Source organism: Patagioenas fasciata, chromosome 1 (assembly GCF_037038585.1).
Source record: "Patagioenas fasciata isolate bPatFas1 chromosome 1, bPatFas1.hap1, whole genome shotgun sequence".
NCBI lineage: Eukaryota > Metazoa > Chordata > Aves > Columbiformes > Columbidae > Patagioenas > Patagioenas fasciata.
Window position 1 is genome coordinate 12,099,405 of NC_092520.1, and position 20,170 is coordinate 12,119,574.

Genomic DNA, 20,170 nt, shown 5'->3' on the forward strand with positions numbered 1-20,170 from the left:
TCCAATGCAAGTCCAAAGCAGGACCTAGTGAGAGGAAAAGGCAGGTTAGAACAACCTGCCAGGCAAAGTTGTTACAAAGACCAGTCTGCTCTAGAAGCCTAGGCTAGAATTTCATAAATCAAAAGTGAACAAAGCGGTAAGACAAAATACTTTGAGGTACAGGTACTTGGGGACAGAAAGAGGGATCAGCAGCAGGGGAGAAAGAAAATGCAAGACTGATTGATATTGAACTGCAGGAAAAGGAGGGTGATACTGGGAAACCATAAAGTAGGGAAAAGGGTAAGATGAAACTTTCACAGCAGCCAAAGGAGAACTGGACTTTGCCAGGTGAGGAGACTCCCTACGTATGAGGAAAGGGAGGTACTGGCATCTTAAAGAGAGATCCCAAAAGGGGAGACAAGGATTGTCTGAGAAAGCAAATAGAAACAATGCAAGTTGGGTAAGAAAAAGAGATGAGAGTAGGAACGAGGTGTGGTCCAGCAGAAGGGAGAAAATATGGAGGAACAGGGTAGGATAGAGCAGAAATCAACAAATAGAGGAGAAATAGACTGAAAGGTCAGAACCGTAAAAACAAATCTTTTCCCAGCTCCGGAATGAAATCCAGATTCCTAAGTATCTCCCGTCTTCTGCTGAAAGCCATGAAACTCAATAACCTCAGACTGATTTAATGCTGGTAAAAAAAAAAGAGAGAATGACAACTAATTGTGACTAGTCATTATCTCATTAATTTGAACAGAAGAGAGCTGTAGAGAAAATTTAAATATATAATGTTCACTATCAGTGACAGTCCAGAGGAAGGTCAATAAATTCCAAATGACAGAATATTCAACTTCCAGTTTTCTTTCTTTAATTAAAAAAACCAGGACATGACATATGAAAAATGCCAGAAAACTGCAGCTTAAGTTTTCAAGTGAATAAAGTGTCAGACAAATAGCAAAGTTGAAGTTCGTAAAGTCTAAATTCAAACCTTTTTGTGTCACTGTATGACACAGTTTTGTATGATCACTCAATATCTGTAAGGGCTAGACTTGTTCCACAAGCTAATCAAGTTTAGTTCATGCCAAAAGTGGAGGAATTGATAATTAGGCTTCTCCTGTCAAAATAATTGCTTATGGCCAATTTGCATATCTCAGTAGCATATTGCTTTTTTTGAAAACTATTCTTCACTGAAAAAGACTGTTTATACACTATTTCTGTTTATATGCTATTTTCAGGACCTTAACTTTAAAAATTCGAATTTTTTTTGTTTTCCTTCCCTCCTGTGAAAAAACCTTAAATGTCAAATAGTTCTAATTGTCCATCCCCTTATGATACTCCAGACCTGTTTGTTCCTTCACACTAGTGCATTTTTCAAGTATCCTGTTTTCAGTAGTGTAGGATTGTCATCTCTTCTTTTCCTAATTTTCATCCATGTCCCATAACATTTGTCTATAATCCATGCAGCCCTTACGTACTTCAAGCCAAGCTAGACACACTAATTTTTCTTCTTTTCTTTAGTTTTAAAAGTAGTGCCAGCACAGCATATTCCAATTAGCTTCCTGAATTCCTAATTTTATGTTCTGCTTTCAGCCATATCCTTCATGTCAGCAATACCAAGTTTAGCAGAATTTCATTTCTTATTGTTTGAGTTAATAATCATACTGAGTTAAAAAACAATTCTGAAGCACTTTCACAAATATACCTCCAGGCATTTGTCCAGTTAATGAATTCCAGTCAATGCATGAATAGTTAACATTTACCATAAATATAACTTTGTCCTCTAATATGATTTTGTCCTTTGTGCTGGGAGAGTGCCAGAAGAAAAGCGTGATTACTGCACCTGAGATGAAAAAGTAGTTGGAGATTCTTTTTAACACTTTCTGAAACTGACACACTCAAAACTTAGTCTAGATAATTTCAACATTAAGTAGAAGAAGACTCTAGTGCAGTGAATGATATAATATGGGTAAAACCACACTTCACTTTGAAGACTTTAATAGGTGAAACTCACCTGTAATGAAGATCATCACAAGAGCACTACAGCACTTCAGTTACTACAATAATGTTTCTCTCTTGAACACCATTACAGTATCTGAAGTGGTGTTTAGACTTTACATTGGCTGTCACTGAAGAGAGATACATGGCTCTAAATGCATTACCCCCGAACAGGGTGGCAGATAATGCAGTGGGTCAGATTTTGTTATCCAGGCAAGGCAATGAACCCAGGCATTAAGTTCCAATTCACACGATGCTCTATTGTTCTATCTTCCAATCTGTCTTACATTGCACCACACCACCAACCACAGTTGACTCACTGCTTACTCTTGTTAGTTATCAAAGTGAAAGGGCAAGACTGTTGGCTCTGAATCAGAGGCAACAGTGGAAAAACAAATCCAGCTAAGCTATTTGATAGGTGTGGTGGTGGTTATCAGAAAATTATCTATTCTAATCAAGCAATCACAAAGTCTAACTTGCTTTTTGTTACCATCAGTCCATCATGTTCCAGCTCCAGTCCTGATTTCCCTGGCATACAAGAACCAAGTAGATGCAGCACTAGGTAGTCTAGATGGTGGCAACCTGAGTACTGGGGCACTCTAACCTAAACTTTCTATGGAAGTTGGACTTTAGATAATCAGGCCTTCTATCAACATATCTGTCCTTTTGTTAGCCCCTCCCAACAACTTTCAAATTTTCTGTGAACTCCACTGGAGTTGAGTCATGGCCTAAAGGTTTGAGGTTTTTATACTTCCAGAGGTTTTCTGAAAATCAGGAGTTGGCTAGAAATGAAAGAGCCAGACTTCTAACCCTTTGGTAAAATGACAGTTGTAACTGTGTCTTGTGTGTATTGTGTCAGCCACTTGAGAGATCTCATGTGATACCCTCATATCTCAGGTGACAGCTTGACACTGTGTCAGAGCTCAAGACAGCACAATTCATACTGTCTTTGGGACAGCACTGGTGAAGTATGAAACTTGGCTCCTTTCTTTAAAAAAAAAATGGTATTTAAGTTGTGAACTAGTTTGATTCACCCAACCCAGTTATTCCTTTGTTCCAAATTTTAGCTCATGTTGAATTCATGGTCAACCCTGTGAAGCAGACCATCTGTTACTGCTGGTATTGGCAGAGAGATACAGGCTGGTCTTTATGCAGCTTAGGCCATCCATGACAGCTCTGCATTAACTTAAACAAGACAATAAGCTGCATAGCAAAATTAAATACATTTTAAATCATTAACTGATTAACTCTCAATTCCCTCACAAGAAATACATAACAGAGTTTCTTTAGCCTCATTTTAGTGCGACAAAAGAAACAAAGAAATGAAGTTAGTTATCCACAGTGCCATGGCAAATCCATGGGATGGTGACCAGTAGGACTTGGGGACCTCCTGATTGCCAGTGCTCACTCCCAGCCCATCTTGGCCTTCTGGCTGTGACAAAACTAGCAGCTGCTTGCAAAAACAAGCTGAAGGACAGAGATAACAGTACCTGAATGCTGCAGGAACAAGGGATTGTGCTAGCTCACTTTAATAAAATAAACCAATTATTTTCTTCTGGCTCGGTTTTCCATTTTAAACAGGATTAGTCAAAGGGTTATGTGGGATTATGGAAATAGCCTTTCACCCCTGGAAAATGTAAGCTCAAGTATTAGTTTGGGTCCTGAGTGAAAATCAGTTTCTTCCATTCCAGTCTAGCACTTATATGTTAGAAAAGCACGACACAAATTGTAAAACAGTCCCAGTAGTGGAATAGTAACAGTAGTGCATATACAAGTAGACATAGACAGTGTGTGTGTGTATCTACCTACGCTAAAGAATAGGAAGGTGGAATAGGTAAGCATGTTTAGAGATAGGATGGCTTTCAAATGTTGACACTGAATCCAAATCAGGAGTCTGAGGTTTAGTTCTATCCTTGTTATGATGCCTTGGAGTAATCTTCAGCAAGCGAGAATTACCTTTAATCACCTGATACTGAAGGATCTGGTCTAAGTCATCAAAGCTCCTCTTCAGTTTCAGCAGAAAGGCATGCACAAGGTTATCTATTCCGTCAGCCTTCCACACCTACCATACAATCATAGAATAATTTTAGGTGGAAAAGACCTTTAAGTTCATCAAGTCCAAACATAAAACTGACACAGTCAAGTCCACCACTAAACTATGTCCCTAAGAAGCACATCTACATGTCTTTTAAATGCCTCCATGGATCGGAACTCAAACCGCCTCCCTGGGCAGCCTGTTCCAATGCCTGACAACCCTTTCCATGGATAGATTTTTCTTTATATCCAATCTAAATCTCCCCTGGAGTGACTTGAAGCCAATGATGAAAGCACAATGAACACACTGTCCTTTGGAAGTAGATCTCTCTCTGAAGTAGAGATGTACCCAACTGAAATCCCTTCCCACTCCCCATCTTTGTTTTGCCCAATCTATTTAAAGTTTCAAAACAAGATGACTCTTTTTATTGACAATTCCAAGCAAAAGGATCCTGTTATGTACCATGGAAATTCAATGTGACTAAAAAAACCCAATAAATTCTTGATAATTAAATGATAGATCTCAGTTTATGTAAAATTTCTAGCAGGAAAAAAATGGTTCAAAAATTATCACAACAAAATAACCCACTAAAGCTTTGATTTTTACCTGAAAAACATTAACATTGCACGACAAAAGATGAAATGCAGACCGTAAAATGTTACTAAGTGAATCTTCTGTTCCTACAGAAAAGACAGACTCTTCTTTATTAAAGGAGATACTGCTTTTCTGTATGGGCTCATGACAGCAGTGGACAGGCAAACAGCCTTTCATTTATACAGTGGCTGAGCTTGAGTTGACAGAAATATACATAAAGAACTACTTTAAAAAAGTCAAGATTGGATAGAAATGGAAGTGGTACAGAAGTCCAAACTCCAGCTTCTGCCATGTGAAAACAGTCAGCTCAAATTGAGACAGTTAAAAGTAGGAACACTTTAGCTCTAATTGCCCTTTGGTCTTGTAGAAACAGGGGCTTCTGTAAAAGGGTGTGCTTCTTGTAGAAATGTGTGCTGATACAACGAACAGAGAAGAGACAGAATTTATCCTTCTGTTCTACTGGAACAGCCAAAATTCAAGAGATTTCACCAATAGGAACCTCTGCCCTGAAATTTCATTCATGCTTATGTAAAATTTTGACTTCTGTGAACAATTAGAGATGGGTCCCTTCAGAAAAATCAAATGAACAAAAGAGAGAAAACAAAGTACATAAATGTATCTTGAGGAAGCAGGCAGTTGTCTTTGGAATGAAAAGAAAAAAAAAAGGGGGGAAGGAGGGAGGGCAAACAAGAGAGTACAGCCTCTGGCAGCAGAGCAATGCATGGAATATTGGATTGCTCCACCATCAAGGCAATTCCTGGTCTTACACTGCAACACAAATATAGTTTACCTTGGAAAACTTCGATTGCTCTCAAAAAGAAATATATAACAGTTACTTTTCCTTGACACAGAATTGGAAGAAAGTTTCCCAAACTGAAAAATAGAAAGGTCTTAACAACCCAACTGTGAAGAATATACCCTTTTCTTTGAGATTAAGTGCTCTCTGCAACAATCAGTTATTTCGTATTAACTATAACAATCAATAGGCTTAAACATGCTTAAACACTTTCAAAGGGAATTTAGTTAATTTGAAATAACGCTACTATAAAGCCGAGCAAGAGCATCCATAGATTGTTTAATGCAGTTTAATCAATCACTCTAAAGAGCAAATTTATAACATTTATAACTTATCCTTTTACAGATAAGTGTCAATAATAATTCTGACCTTTGTAACTGATGTAAATGAAGAGAGTGGGAACTCAGATCAGATGAAGAACCTGCCCTTTACAGGTTGCTGAGGCAGGACAGCTACCATTTTTATTCCTACCTACTTGTTTCCCTCCTGTCAAATGCCAGCACAGCCACAAAAGACAGACCAGTGTTACAAAACCAGCAACACTTATTTTATTTCACATTTTGTATCAGGCTCATACTTCAGGCCAAGTTGAGGCCATAGTTTTCTAATTTTTTCTCTAAATCAGTTGGCGCACTTTTGGGAGCTGTAAAACAAAATGAGTGATGATACATAACAATTGTGTGTGATGGGAAATATATAGCGTTCCTCTTGGGTGGATGAACTGCAAACCTGGAGAATGACAGGAGCAAAGCTTACCCTGAAAAGTTACATTTATGCTCAGAGACAGTTTAAGCTGTCTTTAACAAACAGTTAAAAATAAATCCTGTAGTAATAACAGAAAACAAAATTTGAATTTCTCCTAAAAGCACTTACACAGACTCTGGAAGGATGCCCAGAAAGAGCCCAAGACATAAAAATAAATGATAATATCTGTAAGTTTTCCATAATAAGGCAATGAGACTAAAGTAGTACATAGATAACAGGCAGTGAGGATACTAACTTTCTGAAAAGGGAAATCGCAGCAGAGGTAGATAAAGGGAGACACTGTAATGCAAAAGCTCTTCTTAAAGGTAGATTATTCACTGGAGAAAAATCCTTCTTTGCACTGATGAATACAGAAAATAGGCATTTCCTTGGATAAACTTACTTTAAATCTTCTGGAGAAAGAAAATCAAGTAAACTTTTGCTTCCATCAAGAACAAGCCTGTTCTGTCAAGTGTGCAATTATTACCTTCTTATGGCGGAACTACAAAATAACTATTCAGGAGTGATAATTCTCATAAGGCAGTCTGTCTTTGGTTTAAGCCATGAAGCCAATATAACTCATTCTGTAGTTTGAAAAAGATCATGATGTTTTACATATTGTCTACATTAAACAGAAAGCATGTGAAGTATGATTTTTTTTAATCAGTATAAATAATACTGGTGCAAAAATCCATATGCACATTTTTAAGTTCATTCCAACCAGGATTATTTTAGTGTATCTAAAATTGATTAGGAATACATTAAAATTGAACAGCAATAAACTATTTTTAATTTGGAATAATAAGTCCACACAATAATTTGTAGTATTTTGATTACACAAGTGCACATTTCCATAGAAGTAAGTCTCAAGCAATGTGCCATAAGTTATTTGCTGTTAGAAAGGACAGAAACTCGCCTCAGGTTATCAGGTTACCTCAAGATCTAAGTCTTGAAAAGCTACGGGGCATACCTATCTCTGTGTTGAACAGTCACAAAAAGGAAGACCACAACTACACAGTAACCTCTTCTACAGGTGTAGCCGCTGCATCGTTCTCAAAAGTGGGGCAAAAAAAGGACAATGATCCAGTGTGGCCTCTTTGGCCTGAAAACAATGCAAAACCCTTGCGAGTTATGTCTGCAGCTCTAATGGTCAGCACATGCTATGGGAACCCACTGGTCAACGTCAGTGGCACTGGGTCACTGTGCCAGCCCCACTGGAAGCCATGCACGGACACAGGCAGGGTCTGTCCCCATGCCGCAGGCATCACAGTTATTTAACGCTTACTGACATATGGCATATGTCACTTCGGCATCCCAAATGAAGCTATCTGCTTCTAACTTAATTTCAGAGTGAAGTCCCTCGGTGCCCTACTGTCTGCTCCTGCAGCTTGAAAAGAAAAACCCCTGAAACACACACGTTTTCCAAAGCTGACATTGGTTCCGAGCATGATCTGTCTGTGACTTTCGTAGTTATCACCCTACGGGTGTTGTCCTTAGTCTTGATCTGACCCTGTTTCATTCAAACACGAAGCATAAGTCCGTGTCAATGTAAGCGTATAAACCTTTTTATTATAGCTCTGTAGCCCAGAGTAAAGGAGGGAATTAATCAGAAAAAAAACGGCTGGGTGCACCGAGTGCCTGGGGGCGGTCAGCGGAAGGGGGTCCCGGGTTTTGCACCGCCGGGAACACGCTGGGGTGAGCCTCGGGAAGCAAAACATAACCAAAACAAAGCAAACACAAACCCCACAAACAAACAAACAAACAACAACAACAACAACACAAAAAAGAGAAGAGAAAAACAAAACCATAAGGCTTGTGGCGGAGCCGGGCGCCGGGACGCCGCTGCACCCAGGCGGGGCCGGGGGCTCTGCGGGGATTCCCTTAGGGAAGGGGCTTCTCCGCCAGGCGCCCCCGCCCGGCCCTTCGCCGCTCTCGCCGATCCCCGCGGCTCTCCCGGGCTTTCCAGTCGCGCCAGCTGTCACCGGGGCTGACCGCGCACTGCCGCCTCCATTGCTCTGCCCTCGCCCCGGCACCGAGCGGCGCTCGCCTGCCCGGGATCCCCCGCCCCGCCGGGGACGCCGCTCCCGCCAACCGCCCCCGCACGCCTGCCTCCGCAGCCGCCTCCCGCGCAACGGGGCGGGGCCCAGCCGAAGTGCCCGCCCCCGGGCTTCCCCGTGCAGCCTGGGGGGGCGATAGCCGCGCCCTTGCCCCGCCCTTGGCCCCGCCCCGGCAGCTCCGCAGGGTGGAGGGCGGGGCAGAGCGCGCGGCGCGGCCGTTAAAAGCCTTCCCGCTCTCCCGCCCGGCCAGTCAGCGGAGCTGCCGCGCTGCTGCCGGGGCAGCGGCCGCTCGGGGTGAGGAGGCGGCCGAAGCGCGATGCTGGAGAATGGCTCCCTGAGGAACTGCTGCGACCCGGGCGGGCGAGGCCGCTTCGGCTTGGCAGAGCGGGAGGCGGCGGGCGCGCCGCGGCCCGGCTGGGTGGTGCCGGTGCTGTCCAGCGTGCTGATCTTCACCACCGTGGTGGACATCTTGGGCAACCTGCTGGTCATCATCTCCGTCTTTAAGAACCGCAAGCTCAGGAACTCAGGTAAGGGCTCGAGCCCCGGCAGGCGGTCAGGAGCACCCGGAGACCCACGGGCACCCTGGTCCCGATTCTCGCTGCCCTGCGGTGCCCAGCCCGCCCGTGCAGTTCGGGCAGGCCACCTGCTCAGGGCAGGGAACCAAAGGGTCCCCCTCTTGCCTTGTAACGTGTGCAGGGACCTCCAAGCCCTCAGTCCTTGGCAGCTGCCCCTGCGCTCCCCTTAGCCTGTTTTCTATCCTGCTCTAGCCCCTCAGGGAGGAATGCAGGTCATTAACTGGCTCTTAATGAGGCATTGTCTAGTCTCTGTGGATTAGGGGAATCGGTGCCATCCGATTAAAATACCGGAGGCAAAAAGCGTGGCCAAAACGGTCGGAGAAAGAAAGAGGGAACTTTAAGACTTGCTGAAGAGGTTTCTTCTGAAGATGGGGCTCTGGGCGTGTGCAGGAAAGCGGCTGAGCCCTCGCTCCGGAATCTTCATCGGAGTTTGCAACAGCCTTTCTCAGCATCGGCTTTCTTGTTCCTCACCGAATGTCCTTCAACCAGAAAGCAGCAAATAAAGTGGGATATTTTCCTTCAGTCGTGTCTATATTTTTTTCTCTGTGTGTGTGTGCGCTAGAACGTGGCTCTGTGTGATTTATTTGCTAAACTTATTTGCTTTCTCTTTTCACCTTTGCACGTGTCTTAAACTACAAAAACTCGGGAGTCAGCACCGACTTGTCCCGGCTGAGTTCTTATCTCATTCACGGCTGCCCCGCTCTGTGCGGATGCTCTGCCCGCCCCCCCGCGCTGATGCAGCTGTTGCCCCGGGTCGTTAACTGATGTGAAGCTCGGCTCTCTCTTGGGTGTTGCTGCAGTGCCAGGTGCTACCCCCGAAATAGGGGTGTATCTACTCAAGTTCCCGTGGCACCAAACAGTTCCCCAAACTGCTCGCTTCTTCAAGCCTTGAATGTCATCTTTTTGCGGTGCACTCGCAGGTGGGGGTAACAAAATTTTGCCGGGAGCTGAGGAAGTCAGGCGCATGGCATCCCCTGCGCTACCGGACCGAGCGCGGTGTGTATCATACCGGTCCAGCTTCACACCTGAGAGGCGGCAGGATGCTTCCTCACCAGGAGTCAGGAGGAAGAACTGGCGACTTGTTTTTCCCCGGGTGCTTTTTGTTTGTGGGTTTTTTTGAACGGGTCTCGCTGTCCCAGCGCTATCATGTTTCACGTGTAGTGACTAGAGCCCCTGCTAACTGGAAATAGGCATTCACTGGCCCTTGTTTTAAATCAAATTATGCTTAGGAACAGAAGCAGTTTATAGAGGGATGAGACTTCCTCTCCCTAGTCATTACAAGTCTAAATGCTGGAGGGATGCCAGCGGGGCAGCGCCGAAGTTGAGGACATCTGAAAGCGCGGTTTGGGTAAGCAAGGGAAGAAAAAGGGAGGGAGCTGCTCGGGGCACCGGGCACGGTCCTTTGGGTTGTACATCCGAGGCACCCAAGCCGCTGCTGAAGGTAGCGGAGCCATACCGAGGTCGGTAAAGCCTTACCCGGTGCCCCCCGTGAGCCGGCAGTGCCGGAAACCGGAGCTCTCCGCACGCAGACCGGCAGCAGCGGTCGCCGAGCGGAGCGGAGCTGATCTGCGCGCACCGCCGCGGAGGGGGGAGCTGCTCACCAGGGAGGCCCCTCAGTCTCCGACGCCCTCCCGGCCTCCTCGGCGCCGGGGCATGTGCGTTCCCGGGGGGATTCGCGCCTGGGCTCCGGGCAGGTGAGGGCCCAGGGAACTGGTGAGCGCGACCGGCTCGAGGTGTCAAATCCCGGCCGAGGAGGAGCAAGAGAGGAGCTCTCATCGGAACCCTTTCCTTCCTTCGAACGGCAGCGGAGAGGAGGGGTCGGACTGGAAGTGATTGGCGCATGGAAGAGAAAGTTTCAAGGTATTGATCAAAGTGCTTTGTGGAGTCCTAAGGCTGTTGCAATAAGACGTGGTCTTCTTATCTAATTCAAATACCTACTAATTGATCTCCTTCTAGGTTCATCCTTAATGCGATGTCACTGACCCTGTCCCAAGGATCTCTTCATCTTCGATAACTATCATGAAGAATAGCAGGGAGTTCCTTCTGGATAATCTTCATACAATTAAATACCTTTTAAATTGCCAGTTCTTAGTTTTCCATCAGGAAGAGATGGCTCTTGAGGATGAAACTGTAAGAGGATAGTTTGGTAAATGTCCACAGAGGTCTTTCAAGAGAAAATTTCCTAAGGAGCAGGGTGGAAGAGGACTGCAAATTGAAGTGAGTGAAGTGATGGAGGGAATGGGAAGGTAGGGGAAAGCTAAGGCAGTGCTTGGGAGCCCTTTGCCTCCAACAAGGAAAGAAGATGGACAAGCAGGTGGATTTACAGGTTTTCCTTTCTGAGCAAACCAGAAACATATATGTACACGCAAGGGGACCAGATGTGGCAGAAAGTAAAATGGTGAGGAAACATGGTATGAAAAGGGTTAGACTTGTGGTAGAGGATGTCAGAAAGAGAGAAGATGAAGCCAGTGAAATGGCTGTGACAAGATGGCGGGGGTCCAGCTGAATGGAGAAGAAACAAACAGCTATAGTGCCATGAACACTCAATTATCTTTGAAGAAGCTAATGAGATATTTTCTTGGATAGGGATGAGAGTCTGGGACTTCAAATAAGCTGCAGGTGTATGAGGAATGAATTAAGCAGTTCTGCCCATTTCTGTAGTACAAATAATAATCTCTTCAGAAGGCAAAACAGGGCTTGAGCATATTTCTAGGTTTATCAACATTATTCTGTCAGAGGCTTTACAAAGAAATCTGGTAATTGCAAACAGTGTGATTATGCATCACTCCTTAAAATTAAAGCATGATCAAAAGCAAATCTATTTTAATGCTATTATATATTACGAGGTACAAGAATGGAGTGAAATAAGATGACCCTTTAGCCTTTATGTTGGTAAGTATTATTCTCAGCATGAGAAAAATGGCGAATGAGTAGGATTGGTGCTTTTAAAGATTGCTCATTCACTCCTTAAACAGTGGGAATTTTGCCAGCTTTACAAGAGAAGGATTGTTTCATAGCATACAGAAGCCTCTTTCCCACGTTTAAATTTGGTTTTGGAGGGGGAGGGGAAAATTTGTGAAGGCTCTTCCAAGTAATGCATAGCATAATTGGTATGAATCTACATGCTTGTCTTCTTACATAATGGCACCCAGTCTTTCTGTGAGAGGCTGAGCAACTCCTGAGCTCTAAAAGTGATTTAATTTACAGAAATTAATGCTTTTGTCATTTCTAATTTGGGATAGGAATAACTTTGTCCAACACACTACAAAGTTAAATAAAACTCTGTATATGGAACTAATAAAATAAATTAGCCTGTCTTTCTATTTGAAATATCAAATGTGTTCTGAATTTTCCAAAGCAACTATTGATTTTGGGTGTCTTCAATTAAGCATGCCCAGTTGAAGGCAGCTCTTAAAATACTAAACTTTTGACATGCTAAAGTTTACATGTGCTCAATGGCTGCTGGATGGTCAAGTGTCCTGAAGGTGCATTAAGTCAATCAAAACCATTAGATGCTTTTAAGAATGTCAGGATGCATTTGTATAGCTGTAGCTATAACCATTACATTATGAGCTAGGCTAAGAACCCAGTAGGAAGCACTTCAGAAGGTGGGAACTGCCAAGGCATCTCCCACAGGAGAGAGGAGGTAAAGCAAACCATTTGTATTGCATTGGCCTTAAAGCCAGCATAAAATCATTGAGGGGTGAGAATTAGGCACATTAACTCAATCTCATTTCAAAGTGTAGTGAGGACTTGGGATCCTTTGACTTTTGGCAAAAGACCTAATATTAACCTTGGTGCACTGCCAAGGAATACATTAGCACTAAGTGATATTTTTAGTGCATCGTGTCAGTCCTCTTCATCGTCTCCACTGTTTTCCTTTCTATATATAAAAACTAACATAGGACAATGAGACTCTAATTTCCATTCAAATAGCAAGGTGCTATTGCAACATAAATTAATTAAAAATTCATGTTTCTTTTACCTGTAAGCACATGGGTGTATTTGCATATTTAACTCTATCTAATGTGTGTATGGCTGTAGAGATGGAAAATACTTCTTATATGAACATTTGTACAAAATAAAACATTCCTGCACATAGAATTGTAATTTTGGTAGTCATCTGTCTACTAAATAAACATGTTTGGCAATATAACCAACACTTGTACTCTTTTTCCATGTTATTTCCCTTTCCATAGCCTTCCCTCCGCATCTCTGTAATATAGCTGAGGGGAGGTTTTCTCCATTGTTATGTGCTGTTTTCAGTTATTCTTAATCTCTTTGGCCACAACAGTTCTCTTTCTCTTCTTTATTCCTCCTTTATTATTATTTCTGTCCACTGGGATAGAGGACAGTTGTCTCCTGGGTAAAATTCACCTTTTAGAAGACTACAGTGGTGATACCTGTTTCTGAACTTCTTCATTTGGGCTCCCTTTATGATTAATGGAGAAAAATAAACATTTTCAGGGCATAACTAATCTAACTTATTTTTGACATCTACGTTAGGATGACCTGATTCAGCCCATAAAAGTGCTTATTTATTTCCACTAAAAATAAAGAGAATCAAGAAGAACCATCACAATGTAGTCACCTACATTTGGGTGAGAAGGAATCGATATATGAAATCAGAAGTCATCATGTAATTCTTCCAGTAAATTTTCAAGTTCAGTTTTTAAATTAACATATTCTTTCTCCTCACTGCATGTCTTCCAAGATATCATATTGATCCCAATAAGGCTGGCATTAAAACAAACAAAAAAGTCATTACCAGTACAACTGAGATGTTCAAATGCTTCTTGTGTCCTGAAACCACTTGGAGAACTTGTCTTGTAGTATCAGTAGTGATGCTGACACTAATATATTCTGATGAGCAGAGCCTGAGAGACCACTTTTATGGTTTCAGCTTTTGTATTCCCAATTTCTTGAACCCTGGATCCATGGAGTTCTTAGCCCTGGGAATGTGTGTGTTTTGCTTTCACATTTTCTCTCACCTTCAGGATTTCTAGCCTTGAAGCTGCTCAATATTGAAAAATCAATGGGAACATGACTTCAACATTTACACAAGTTCATTGAACCCAACACTTAAAATAAAGCTCTTCTATCTCTTTACAATAATACTAGAATTCAAACATGTTTTTTATTCTAACTTTGTGCTTATTACTTGCTAATTTATAGTGGATGTTTTTATTTGTAGAACTATAATTGTTGTTTAACTTGGATGGATCATTTCTCTACCTGGTGAGAAGTCTTGTGTCATATTAATGGAGAATAAACACATATTTCCCTCTCAACCTGTGTTTTTCATGGTAAACAAGGCAAATGCTTTTACTTTCCTCTAATTAACCAGGCTCTTCATTTCACTTGTCTTAGACCTTCCAGTTCACCTATCCCAGCTGAATTAATATGTCTTGAACAAGAGAAAACTGAACTGTTCACAGTAACACACGTGAGGTACCACCAATACCTTCCAAAAATAATATTGACATTCTTTTCTGCTCTGTCCTTCCCTGGATGGACAAAATGAGCCTGATGTACCTTGGAGCCACATTTTCATTTTCTGTGATAACATTATATAGATGACTCTTCTTGGTGCAGTCACTTGCTAATGTAGCTCTTCTCTTTCTTTTGTCTTTTCAGTCCACACAATTATTATTCCTTCAGTACCTGACCTCATGCCTCATGCTGTTATACTCTATCCACTTTCTACTCTTTTAGTCCTAATGGAAAACAAAGATCTTGACATTTCTCGGTATCAATGTGGGCTCTCAACTTTGTATTATCACAATATTTCATTAGTTCTCTTTGTGTTTTGTGACATAATACTTCTGAATCAGACAAAATTAGTTCAATCTAGGTTATCTCCCTCCAGTCCAACCATTTTCTTCTGTCACCATTCAGGCAGTGGTAGCAACAGACTGTGTGTGATACCCAAACATATGTGCTTCCAAGACTAGATGAGTTTAGAACAACCTCCCAGGTATAGAGAGTCGAAGTCCAGCTTTTATTGAGTAAAAATGATCTGATTAGTGGGTACAGCCACTTTGTATAAGCTCACATTGAATTTTATTCCATTTGTCTTCACTTGCATCTTTAATTTTCATTTCCTTCCAAATTTGTTTCTGCAGCCTTGCCTACAATTCAGATGAGATTAAAAAGCCTGAAGATTTCTCAATTCATTCTTCCTCTGCAACCAATTCACCACCTTAAATACAACTGCCACGTTAGCACATACTCTGTGGTAGACAGATAAATCTTCCAGACGTGGCAAAACTCTGTTAGCTTTCTCATTACTCCCTAATTGTTTTTCTGAATTTTTGCTAGCACCATTCATGCAAAAAGAAACAGCAGTTGTGCCAGCACCATAGCAAGGAAAGAGGAAATGAGTAGTAAAGTGTGAGAGCACCACAGCTGCAGGTGAGTCATGGCAAAATTGCTCTTTGGGATGTGTGTGGGAGCCAAGCTCTGTGTGCCACAGTCTGAGAACAATCAGTGCCTCCCTACTGGCAATGAGAACCAGAGAACACATTTGGCCCCTTTTTACAAGTCCCACATGTAGTTCTCTGTCCTTTCAGAACCCTTGGCACTACCTCTGAGAAAACACATTTGAAAATTCCTGCCACCTAGTATATTCAATCTCTCTGACATTTTTACTTTATTGTAGATATGTTAATTCCTTCCTTGCCAGACTGCCTTGTTCCCAAGTCCACCATTATTGTTCTTACTAGAAAGTATAGTAAAATCTTTTTTCAGATAAATAACCAGTTTAAGTTGATTTTCAGATTCTCTGTCCCCCAGTAACTCTGATTTCCTTTTTCATTTTGTTAATGTGGTGAAAGGGCATTTTATTCATTTTAGAAGTTTTTGCAAAGCAAATGAAGTTTAGGATTTTTTTTGTCATTTCCCATTTTATCAATTTTGCTCGTGCCGGCAGTTTTCTTTGATGGACATATCTTGTGCTGTTTCTTCTAGCCTTGCTTCTTGCCCTGGTATCCATGCTGAGACAACTTTTTCTCCAGCTAGATCTGGAACATTTTCCCCTCTCTTTTGGATGCAAGATCCAGAGAGCATTTTTGTATCTTCCATATAAAGAAATGCCAGGCTTCCTCCACTTTCAAATCCCTCAGCTCCTCAATACAGCAGACATCACTTTCCTAATTAGCTTCTTTTATTTATCGGAACATGCAAACCCCCTTCTTAGTTAGGTCTGGTTTGTCTATTCTTCCATTTAATTTAAACAAAATAATCTCATCTGCTTTCAATACAACCTTATTTTCTATGACAGGCTCTTTAGGGATGTCTTTGTTCTTTATCAAAACAAAGGCTGGGATATGTTGGCAAACAGACTCTATGTTGAAGAAATCTACTGGGTGTATGTCTGGAACTCAATACTCATTAGTATGTTTATTATCTCCTTTGCATATGAGGAGCTCCAGTGTCCCACCTTAAATTGTTTCCATTAGTATTTCCCTACTAAGACAGAAGTGATCTCATCCTGCTGCAGGTTTCTGCATATTAATACTTTCCTGCACGTTGTCTCGTCACCGTTTAAGTCTGGGCTGGAGATTGAAATAGAGCACAGACACTCTCTTCTCCCAGAAGGGAAAGGGAAAGAAGAAAAGGGTGAGAGACTTAGGGGTTGAAAAATTGAAACAGCTTTAATAAAACAATAACAATGAGTATGATTAGCTATAATAAGAGAAATAATAGAAAATATACAAAACCAATATTGAGCTTCCCTGATGATGGAACTGGCAATGTGGAGGCTCCCACTTCTGAGGCTGTGGGGCAGGCTCTGGGAAGTCCTGGACTGGACTCAGCAGCAGATGGGAACTGGATTGAGGAATACATGGATCAGGATTGGGGTTGGAGGCAGAAGAACAGGCAGAGTCCTCCTCAGACACCAGCCATGAAAGGAGAGCAATCCTCATGATCCTTCAGCTTTAAACTGAGTGTGACATGTATGGCATGGAATACTTTGCTGGCCAATTTTGAGTTAACTGTTCTGTCTACTCCTGCCTGTAGGTTCGACTCTTTTACACCCTCTCACTGTGGAACATAAGATACTTAACAGTGACCTTGGTTCCTGTAGAGATAAATATAAATATAAATATGGGTCTCTCTGCATGCCAATCCTACCATCACCTTGGTAACAACTGTAAACAGGTGTTATCAATTTTAGAAGCAGACACTGTTTGAAAAACATGTAGTCAACATCAGAATGTGTAGTCACTTAGGAGAAATTTAACTGGAAAGAAAACTTACTGAAAGAGAAATTGGTTCTGTCCTAGTCCAAACCAGATCAGACCTTACAACTCTTCCCCAATGTAATTTTTGCTTCCACCAGGACATCATCCTCTTTTTTTCTTTAATTTCCTTTTATGAAGTCTATACACCTTTCAGTTCTATATTTCTCTTCTCTGATTGTTGATGCAATTCTATTCTAACAGAGTTATTTCCATAGAGTTTGATTTGAATTTTTCACTGTTTTTGGGTCCCCTATTTTGTTGCATCAGTTCCAGGCCTTCTTTTGCTGACTCTATGCACTTTTTATTACCACTCAGGTCAAACTTCTCAGTCTTTGAGCTCTTATTTTCCATATTGGTTGCCATCACCCTCCTGAAGCCAAAATTTCCCTTACCCTAGGTGTTATGATATGATTGCTTCTCAGGCTCTCTTCCCACCTCTCAATTTCAAGTTCTTTTTGTTCATTCTGCCAACTTGCATTGCCAGCTGGTTTCCCATATGGTGAAGTCTGTCCATGAAGATATGAAACCACTTCTCAGAGAATACCTCTGAATGATAGATACTCCAAGTCTTTCTACATCACTTCTAGAATTATTAAGTCATGTGCCCATGACTCATCTCATACTTCTAATTAGAATCTCTTCTTGGAGAGGAAACAGAATAAGTTCATCACCAATTTCATCCTCTTTTCTGTGAGACTTGGTTTAAACAGCAACCCGCTGAAAAAATAAATCTTCACAGTTACTTATAAAAGAATGACTTTAAACTTTGTTAACTTGTTGGTAGAAGAGAAAGTCAAATACCAATATTGTTCATCTGGAAATTAGGAAACTTATTTTAACAAAGGAGGTATCCTTCAGTGCAAGGAAGTAAACTTTCCAAGTAAATTCAGAAAAAGTGAAAATCAGAGGCCTAAGAATGTTCTAGATGAGAAGAAATCTAAAGAATACCAAATTTTGAAATATTTTGGAAGTAGAAAGTTTGTAAGGAAATTATGAGCTTAAAGGGACTGAAAGAAGCATTTAGGAGTACAGAAACATCATAAAGGAGAAAAATAATCTATGTATCAGTCTGCATCACAGGGAATCCTGAGGAGATAAACAGTTTCTTCAAAAGCAATAGGAGATAGCTTTATATGACACTGTATATGAAAGAATGTGTAGCCTTAGTGTAGATAGACTAGAATAAACTTTTTTCATCATCCGGAGGATCATGACACAAGACCAAGGACATGTTCAGCATAATCTGGAGATGGAGAATACTAAAATGGAGGTCACTTTCTGAAATGCTAAGTAAACTGTGGAAGTCAGGAAATTGTAAATTTAAAGATCTACTGGCTCTTCTGTGAATATTTTGAGTGTTCAAAGCCATAAAGGCTGATGCTACCAAAAACTGGAGAAAGTATGGAATATATTAGTGGCTGGTGTGAAACAAATTCTAGCACCTAAGGGTTACAGTAAAATTGCAATTTGAGGAATCTTATTCTACAGCTATAAGATACTTTGTATCCTCCTTTGAAGCACGTAGCAATACCACATTTGATGATAGCTCTAAGTTATAATTTTCTTTTATCCTGTAGAAGATGTGGTCAGTTTGTTGATAAGTGAACAGGTAGTGCCAAGATCAGCTCCAAGACACTTTTATTTTAGAATATAATGATAGGTTCTATTCCACTTGGTAAAAGGAGATGTTGGTGTGCCTATCTTTAGAGGAATTGGAGTGATATGCATTTAGTTAGACTGAAGAAGTATAAGGGGCTTCTTGAACCAAATAATCTAATGGTATGTTTATGTTGTGTATTTCATTTGGCACAAGTCCACTCCACCCATGTTCTGAGCAAAAGGAAGAGCAGAGGGTGATGTTAGTGTGATGCTTTGTCTGCAACACCATAGCCAGGCTCTCTATAGGTGTAACACAGTCACAGAAGCTTTTTTCTTTTTTTTCTTTTAACTCACAGTTTTCTTTTATCTCCCTGAAATAACAAATGCAAACATACCCTCAGATACAGGAAATTAGAAGGACCTTTTAGCAGCTGCATTATGGCAGCTTCAATGTGCCCTAGCAGCACTCCCTTTGCTGCCAGCTCTCTCCTGGGCTCTGGACTGGCATTGCTTTTGCAAGATTCACTGACTGCATGAGACATGACCTCTCTGCAGTAAAGCTCTGTTCTTGGATGGACCAGCAAAAGCAATTCCAGGATTCATGGCGCTCTTCAACACAATGAGCCAAAGAGCTAAGAGATCAAATCTACTCACAGAGAGCCAGGACAGCTCATTTTAAAAGTCTAATTTTTTCATCTGTTCTTAGCAGATATATATTCACCAGGTAACATTGCGGATGTTATAGGAGAACACATTCATTACTTAAAATATGTAATAACCTTTTTTTAACCTCTAGGAGTAAATTCTACTGTTATTTCAATCCATGTCTATTCTGAGTACCAGTATTTTCAGATATGCTCTAGATTTTAGCTTCTTATAAGTTATCTTTTCGAAGCACATATTAGTACCTTGATGTAGACTGTCAAGTACATCACCTTGTTCCCAAGAATGCACATGAAAACAACTATGTTATCCTGAGCTGATAAAACAAAACCAAATTTTTCCTTTGCAGAAAAGAAGAAAAGCTATGGTAATTTTCATCTTCCTAAAAACTGATCTGAGTGGTTGTTTTAGTTTTTAAGCTACCGTCTTGATACGGTCATGAAACAGATTTCCTGACAGCAAATACTGACAGAAATATGTCTCGAACACTGTGGGTGCAACTCCATTGTCCTTCTTAACAACAGTAGCTGCTTTGGAATTTTCTAGTTTACTTTTGGTCTCAATACTGAAAAGGACTGAGCTATATCACAGACTCAGAATTTCCCTGACTCTTCCGCTGCATATGGGACAGTCACATCTTCATATGATAACACATAAAAACAGCCTAAACACATTCATCTAATGACTAGAATCTTGATTGCGGGGATCATTATTTATTTATTTATTTATTTATTTATTTATTTATTTATTTATTTATTTATTTTCATTGTTGTTCATTCATTAATGTATTTATAATTATTTATTAGTTATGAAGGTATCTGTTTATCCTTTTTAATAAATGCTGCTTAAATTACATCTGAAATAAAAACCATAAACCTCACAAAGTT

General features: G+C 41.2%; 1 protein-coding gene across 1 annotated transcript in view; it reads left to right on the top strand.

Annotated features, from left to right (window-relative positions):
* The first annotated feature begins 8,462 nt into the window (after nucleotides 1-8,462).
* Nucleotides 8,463-20,170, top strand: part of MTNR1B (melatonin receptor 1B) — a 38,362-nt gene continuing 26,654 nt past the window's right edge. Inside the window, exon 1 of the mRNA XM_065851199.2 lies at nucleotides 8,463-8,727. Coding sequence (XP_065707271.1) covers nucleotides 8,517-8,727 — 211 coding nt within the window. The 5' untranslated portion in view covers nucleotides 8,463-8,516. The remainder of the gene's footprint in view (nucleotides 8,728-20,170) is intronic.